Genomic DNA, 8,660 nt, shown 5'->3' on the forward strand with positions numbered 1-8,660 from the left:
GAATTGCACCAAAACTAATAAAATTCCCCCAGATGAAATATTATTGAATGATTGATACTTTGTTATGTCTTCACAAGCTGAAGTATTTTATATATAACACACATTAATATATGGATATAAAAATACATAAAACAAGTTTTTTTTTTTATATGAAGATACATAATGTTCTTGAGTGACATTACAACATCAATTGTATTTTAATTTTAAATTGAATTAAATCGATGTAAATTATCAACTTCATAGCACATGATATTGAATTAAAATTGAAATGCATTTATTTACCAACGATGTTACGAAATACATGCATATTACATATATTAAATTCATGACAAATAATACATTAATGGGAAATTTAATCTTTCACTTGCTAACCTCTCGTAATCTTGATACATCATATTACATCACATTTGATGTTTTATATAAATTGAGAACCTTAGAAGCTGATAATGTCAATAAAGCTACTTCCAAGAGAATTAGCATTTACATTCATCTAGAATTCAGTACTATATCAAATTTCTCGGTAATGTCATTCATTAGCTGTAAGAAAAGCTTCTCTCCTGCAAAATCGATATTGCAAATTCAAATTAGTTGATTGGATTTGTAAAGCGTATTATGCATCGTAAAATGTAACAGAAAATTGCGTCGAATAAATTTTAATTATTCTTCTACGTTAATGAGCCGTAAATAATGTAGGTAGGTACGTAAAAACGTTCATTTCAGGACGAAATTTTAAATTTAATTAAGCAATTATTGAGCATGAATTCCCTTGCGAATCGCATTAATAAATTTTCCTAATGAAATAAAGAGTTACAAATATTTTTAATGTTAAATTTAATTAACATTTAAGTGAGGTTATTCACACATTATGACGTTTTGAATAATTTTAACTTCTTCCTCAGGGTATGACATTTAATGATTTTAAAGTTATTCTTAAAAATCTTCTGCGTACACAAAAAAATTTAATGATTAACATATCGGACCATTAGACGCCTTGCAATAGTCCCTTAACAAATCCAATTTTATACGCTACTGTTAAAAATATAATTTATATATTTTTTACGACTTTGACAATTACCCTGCTGGCAAAAATTTGTTTTCTATTACCTAATTAAAAAGTAAATTGCTGTTTTGTGCTTGTTTTGATTCCTGCGCTGAATAAGAATTTTCAACTTAATTATGTTCTCCATTTCTTTTAATACCTCCGGTATTTTAAAGACTGACCAGTTACATTTTCAGACGCTCAGACACGTGAAAAGATTAATTTTTCATCCTATTTAGTAATATTTTACACAGAAAAATTATTTATTTCATTTCTATCACCAAAAAAAAAAGAAAACAGTTTGTAGATTTTTTACATTTAAGTGAAAAAAAAACTTATTATTTTACTGAAAAAAAAATGTTTTTATACACTACGTGTAAAAAATTGTTAACCCGGTTGGTCCTATAGCGTCAAAAAATTGTCTTTACGACCTCATAACATTTTTCATTAGATTTATCACAGTTTTGTGCATCATATCGTATTGATCCACGTGAATCATAAAGAATTATCATCTCTTAAAAATTACAAAAAATTTGCCAGCCGGGTAACTGTCAAACAAGTGATGTGTAACAATTTTTTTACACAGTAAAAAAGAACGAAATATCACTAAATGTTTTAGAGCGTCAGGTGGTTCGTGATGTGTTAACTTGTTAAAAATATCACCTTGAGTAATACATTACTGGATATCTCATTATTATTGAAGAAAAATTGTTTTACTGATCATCAATTTTTTACAGAGAAAACCTTTAAAATAAACATAAAATAAATCATTCCAAGAATTTTTGTAAACATAAACCATTACACTAAACACTTGCGTAATGCTTTAAAAAAAAGTATTTTAACATTGAGTATTTTAGTCATATTAGTAAATGTCCAAACTTGAAAAACGTTGAACGACATTTTAATGTCGTTGCTTTTCTCATAAAATGCCAAGATAACATTTTGCACTGTCTCGCTGAAAATGTAACTAATCGCAAAAATTCTACTAATGAGGCATTTTATGTTCAAAAATCACCTCTCCCAGGAAATAATTAAATAGACTAAAATGCTGACTTGTGATATAAATTTAAATTTAAACGACATTTTGGGTTTCTTACTAGATGGATTTTGTTGTGATTTTTTGGTAAAATATTCCCCTGTAAATGTAAGGAAAATGGGCGCAATTCAGTCCATTTTCTAACGTCTATTGAGCACCGAACTAAACAATCTTTTTTCTTCTTATTTTTAGATCATTCTTTGTCTCATTTCTCAGTTGGTGTGTGCGATACATGATGTAGAAATATGGAGAAAAATAGAGCCTCTGGGAAGGCAAAGAAACGTAAAAAAAAAACAGAGGAAAAGTGGGCTTTCTCCTCATTCCTCGCGTTCCATTTTCACCACTTTTCCCTCCACCTATCTTCGGGTTTCAATGTGAGCGTATAACATCATGAAAATGTTTGATGTTTCCCTTGTAAATGGGTGTGCGTGAGAAAGTGCGAGAGCGAAAGATGTTAGATTCTCTGATGCCTGCGAGAGTCATCGAATTTATTACGCAACGTCTCTATGGCGCATTTTAATTTATCTCACCCAGCTAAAGTCATTCCATCATTCGGCACTATGTGTGCTCTATTATTGTGACCAAAGATTAGGGGAGAATGGGGTATAGTTCATTGAAAAAAAAAAAGAAAAGTCTTTCACAGTTTAATTTTGAAAAATTTGCAAAAATACCAACAAATGGCGGTAGAATTATTAAATTACACGATTTTATTACAAAATGAATTTAATTATCCTGTATAAATTTTATTACACTGCCAATATATTCCCTTGACAGTTACCTGGCTGTCAAAGACTGCGTATTTTTTATTACCAAGTATTTTCTGTTTCGAAACCCTATTTGAATCAGTATCTAACTGGATATAAGAAAAATAGTAATTAATGAAAGGATGGACTGACGGGATATCAGCTGTCAACCTGTCATGACACTCAGTGCTTTTGATGACAGTGATGAAGATAAGAGGTGTTGTTGAGGTATATCTTATAGCCAGAGTATGTAATATCAAAAATTATATACTTTTTGTATAAACAAATATTATCTTTACAATGTTAAAAAAATATATTTTTTAAAAAAAATTTGACAATACTGTGGTGCCCTGAATAGGGGGGCACCACAAGGGGGCTCTGGTCAACTCCCCCAGTAACCTCCACCCTCGTAGTCCTCGACTAAATCTACAGAGCACTTTCACTGCGCAGCCATACCCGCACAAGGCTGAGCTCCGACTAACTCTACTCTCATCATCCCCTCTTTACTACTCTCACATAATTACTCTCTCAGTGCTCTCCTATATTCTCTTGAGGATTCTCGTACTCTCTCTCTCTCACCTATTTGAGGGTTTGTAACCTGGGGGCAGAAGCCGTTGCCGAGGGAAGGGCAGCCGTTACAGTTACCGCCAATCTAAGGGTACTCACTCTATGAGCTAGGTTAATATTCGCTGGATAGTGAGTCGGGTGCTACAATACAAAGATTGAGTAATAAAATATATTCTTCATTTTTTTAATTTTAAAGATATGCTTAAATATGGAACGTTCTTTGTCACGATAGCAAGAAAGTATGTCTGCAATCTATGTACCAGCCGGGTAAACTTTTTCTACACTATCAATTATTGGCGTAAAAAATAGTTTTCCATCTAATTCTTGTTTTTTTTTTAATACAAAATTTAATGCAATGAACTACAATTTTTTTTTAACGTCAGACCAATCATGGCAATGACTTATTTAACCCCAATCATGTAATTCATTTTGCCTCATGTCTTCCTCTTATAATTTTCACATGAATATTCGTCACTTTTACCCGGGTTTTCCCTATGTTTACATAGATTTTTATCACTGTGGTACTGTAAAATATACAAATGAATGTAATTTCACAGATGCATCTGTATTTGTTGAAAATGTTCCACATTGTGAATTTCCATCTCACCCCACTGCGTCTTTTGTCCGATCGCGCGCTATCGGCTCGCGACATTTTCTTCACATGGATCAGCTCTTTCTCTCTCTCTCTCTCTACACAATTTTCTTTTTGTATCTTCTATGTAGTAAAACATTTGCATTAGAAGAGGACCCGGAGAAGAAAAAAAAAATAAAATAATTCAAACTCATATTAGACATTTTCTCTCTCTCTTTCTCCGTACTTTCCCTCTTTCTCTCACTCACATGAGAAGAATGAACTTTTCGTTGTAATTATTCTCATTCAATTGGAAATTTCAACAAATTATTTCCCGCTTCTTTTTTATTGTACTCCTCGCAAGTCAATGGAAAAATTACTTCTTACGCTACATACTTCCACACCACCTGCTATATGTTTTTTAATTTATTTTTTCATATTACTTTTAGGTCATAAAACTCGTACCAATTTTTTTCCCTCGAAATTGCATTTTTTTCACCAATTTTCATGTACTTTTATTTTTCACCTAATAAACTCCATCCCACTGCACACATTTCATCAAGAGTTCATTAATATTCATAGTCTATCTAAAAAAAAACAGATTTTTTCAATCATTTTTAATCCAAAAATTAAAATTTGAAAAAGAAAAACATTTAAAAATTCCATTAATCCTGGTTTTTACATCAGATAACACACACATACTTTCTCGGAGCATAAATTGCATAATCTCTGTGCAAAAAGTGCATCCGTACCGGGAGTTTCAATATGAAAACCACCTTCAAAATTCGCCTTCGGACTTTTCTTGCGTGCAAGTTTCTTGACTTTCTTGTTTTGACTTTCAGGTTGAAACCATTTTGAGTTGTGTAGCATATAAAATACACATAAAATACAACGACGATGAAAAAAAAATCCAAAATGTAGAAGGGAAAAGAAGTGACTAAAATTGCGATCAACATGAACCGGTCTCACTGCCATTTACTCCAAATATTTATTTAAAATAACCAATCGCCTTAAACTCCCAAGAAAGATCACATTTTGTCACACTATCGCTTTGGAAAATTGAAAGTAAATTTTGGTGTGGTGTTATCTCTTTTCATGTGAATGTCTCAATTGCCCCAGACGATTATTTCACAGGCTATTCACACATTTTTTCCCTCATCCTCCTCTCAATGTTCACCCAATATTGGCGTATTTAATTTCAAAACAACATTTTATTCAAAAATCTTTTTTTTTTATTTGAAGAAAATATTTGAGTGAATTTCATTTTTAATATTTTCTCTATATCGTTCTATTGTATGTTTGATTTTTTTTCTATAAGTAACTGGGGCAAAAAATTTTAATTAAAGGTAAGACATCTCCAATATCTCAGTAAGTATAAGTTCGTAATTCTCCTAATTGAGTCAAAAGGTATCTGTTATAACTCTAACTAAGCCTATAAAGTTTTATAATAATTGATCTAATATTTTGGGATTTATTAAAAAAAGCATAATTTTCGAATTTCAAAGTTACTTTGACCTTTCATTTCAATATCGTATTTTGGCGTATTTCTCTGCAATTTTTTTGATCCAAATGCATTTTTAGATAGAGTAACTATTGCTAAACACGAACCTATTCTAAATTTTCCGGGATTTCCCGTAGAACACAGACACTAAAAAGTATTTAAGGCAAAAAGTTAGAAACCGTTTTTAAGGCAGTTAACTTTTTATTTATTATTTATTTTATTTTTCTCCAGTCAGTACACTTATAACTTATAATTTTACATGTTATATTACTTGCTATTACTAATATTTAATCACTTAAAAAATAAAAAGTGCAATTTCATAAATTTTTTTTCATTTTCTATGTTTTTTAATTATAAAAAAGTTCTAATTGTTACACAAATATTTTATTTTCAATTGCTTTTATAGTGTCTAGATGAAATAAATTCATAAAATTAAGATTTTTTTTTCTCTCCCACCCCTCCCTAAGGTATAAAATTAAGATTTAAGGACAAAAAACGCAAACCTTACATTTTGCCCCATGGTTGAGGCAAAAAGTTAGAAGTGCAAGGTTTCGAAAAATGGACTGAAAGTACATTTTCCCGTTAAGTTAGAAAAAAATCGTCTGAGACAAAGTTGTAGCCTGGAAAAATCCCTATAAGATAGTCGTCATGAGAAAACTCAAATATTTTCAAGGAAATCAGGAAAATGTTTCTCCCAAAAACTAACTTTTTTATAAGAGGAGATTAAAAAATAGAAAACAATAAGAAATTAACAATCAATTGTATTATTAAAAAAATATTTTGGCGCTACATCCCATATAGGAACAGGGCCGGCCGCCCTATACGATGTTGTTGTTCTCCTTGCGGAGAAGTAGTGGGCGGCCTTGCTAGATACTACCACGTGTGGGCCATTTTACGGATAGGAGTGTATCAATCTCCTGATCCAACCGGTCAACGTGATCTAATTGCACGTTGGCGGATGGGGCGCGTTGCCGGGTTCTGTATTCGAACCGGCGACCTTTGGATGCGCACTCAAGCGCTCTATCCACTGCACCCCAGGCCCACTCAATTGTATTATTAAAAAAGTTAATAACACGATCGCTGTTGAGTAGATTAACATTTACTTTAAATGAACTTTATTTAATCCTTTTATACATATTTAAATACAATAAGTAGAAAAACAATTTTATTTGTTTATTGTAATAAAAATATTTAATAAATGACATCATATAATTTGTTTAAATTAACCTTGCACTGAGGCTTCACTAATTAGTAAGTTGGGGGGCTGATACAGCCAATTAGGAAGTTTTGCTGAAACTTATCAGCCAATCAGAGAACTCTTTTTTGAAAGAAGCGCCAATTCTTCTTCTTATTCATCCATCCTTCATTCAAAGTAATATTTTGAGATTCATTAATTTATCTTTTTTTATTTTCTAGCTCAGCAAAACTTCTGCCCTGATCCACAACAAAATTCGTGGGTTTAACAAACTTTGAACGAGAAATTATTCATGGCTCGCTCATGGCAGGGAGGATGGAGAAAAGCGGAAAACCAGTGCCCATGATATATTTTATTGGTGAAGCGGAGGAAAAATGGTTTTTCTCGCGAGATTCACATCCGGCAGATTCATTCTCATGTGTATTCTCTGTGTGTGCAAAAAAAATGCATCCGGAAAATGCAACGTAGCCGGGCTGTTCTCTTTGTTTGGGTACCTTCCACCCACACCACCCTTCGTGAATGCGGCCACAAAGAAGGTGATGGTGCGGTGGTCCAAAGTGGATCGATAAATTTTGACAGGAACCCCCCAGCAGGAGAACATCGCGGGATGCCGCAGATGCTGCCAAATGTTCCCCGATAACTGGGGTATACGTGTTTCTTGGCATTCTTCTGCACAAAGGGTGGAATGCGAAGGAAAAACAAAAATTGCTGCAGGTGGGAAAGCGCGAAAGGGATGACGATGGGACGGCGGCTGGGGGTGGTGTCAAATGTCAAAAATTAAACCGCCCCAGACAAAATCCATACTTTCCCTATCAATCGAGCATCCTCCCGCACATGCACACCAAACATCCCACACAAAGGTTATCCCCACACAACCACCCCATCCGTGGACTCACCTTGTTGTTGCTGTGACCACCCTCAGTGGTGGCGTCTGTCGAATTTCGGGTGCAGAGTCGCTTGTTGTGGGGGCCGTCGGAGCCGCCGCTGCTGGCACTTGTGCCGCCGCTGTTTCCACCATTGAACGCCATTGTGCTTCCCTTCTTTTCTCCTCTTGTCGGTGTGAAAATTCACTCTTGATGGGTTATGTTGCTTGGAAAACCCCCCGTTTCGTACGCACTTTTTTTCGCACACCCCCGCCTTTTGAGAGTGTTCCTCGCTCTTCACCGCACCGAGTCCACACCCGTGGGTCTCTCTGTGTACCCCCCTCAACCACGAGAAAAAACTTGAAGAGTTGGAAAAAGAATTTCCCAGTGCTTTTCCACCAAACAAACACACTTTTGGCTGCAAATTCCACGGGACTTTTCACCAATACACACAACAAGGAAAATTCTCAAACACACACACTCCTTCTCGCTCACACAGAAAAGTCTTTTTCACGACAGTCCATGCAATTTGGTTTTTTTTTTCGTTCCTTCCGTCCAAGCAATGCGCGAGACCGCACGGCCAAGAAAATTCTCTCCCAAAAAAGAAACTCTGTGAGATGCTGCAGCTGCTTCCTCAGGAGATTTCCTTGTTGCACCACCAAAAACACCCGGGGAAATGGATGATTTTCCAGTGGGGATACACACGGTTTTACAACTTGATTCCTCTCTCTTTCTCAAACACTCTCTCTGTGTGGGGTTTTCCTATTGGATTCTTGCACGAGAACCTGCTACCACCGTCATCACTGAACAAAGTGCGTGGCTGAACTGAAAAAAACTCTAAAAGTTCTGTAAAAGTTTCCAATTGGATATTGTGTTCGTTGCTTCTCACTCCCACACATGGAATGGTGTATAGTGCTATCTATTTTTCCGAAGTATGCCGACAGTACACGATGCTCATTAGCGAAAGCTCCATTCTGTCTATTTTGCACAGCTTATGCTGCTTTGACTTTGTGTTTCAAGCAAATGCTGCAAACGGCAAGCGCCACCCCGCGGAATTGGCACAAGGTACGTTTTAGCGCAAAAGTTACAAAGTTCAGTGTGAAATTCGAGAGAAATTAATCTAAACAGCTTCTCTAAAAACCACA

General features: G+C 34.6%; 1 protein-coding gene across 4 annotated transcripts in view; it reads right to left on the reverse strand.

Annotated features, from left to right (window-relative positions):
- LOC129796308 (heterogeneous nuclear ribonucleoprotein L) overlaps positions 1-8,341 on the reverse strand; it is a 155,803-nt gene extending 147,462 nt beyond the window's left edge. For 2 of the 4 annotated variants that reach the window (XM_055838124.1, XM_055838122.1), the window contains exon 1: positions 7,549-8,341. In XM_055838124.1, the coding sequence (XP_055694099.1) occupies positions 7,549-7,680 (132 nt within the window). In that variant the 5' untranslated portion in view covers positions 7,681-8,341. The remainder of the gene's footprint in view (positions 1-7,548) is intronic. The other 2 variants (XM_055838123.1, XM_055838121.1) reach the window with 1 other exon arrangement.
- Positions 8,342-8,660: the final 319 nt, after the last annotated feature.

Source organism: Lutzomyia longipalpis, chromosome 4 (genome assembly GCF_024334085.1).
Source record: "Lutzomyia longipalpis isolate SR_M1_2022 chromosome 4, ASM2433408v1".
NCBI lineage: Eukaryota > Metazoa > Arthropoda > Insecta > Diptera > Psychodidae > Lutzomyia > Lutzomyia longipalpis.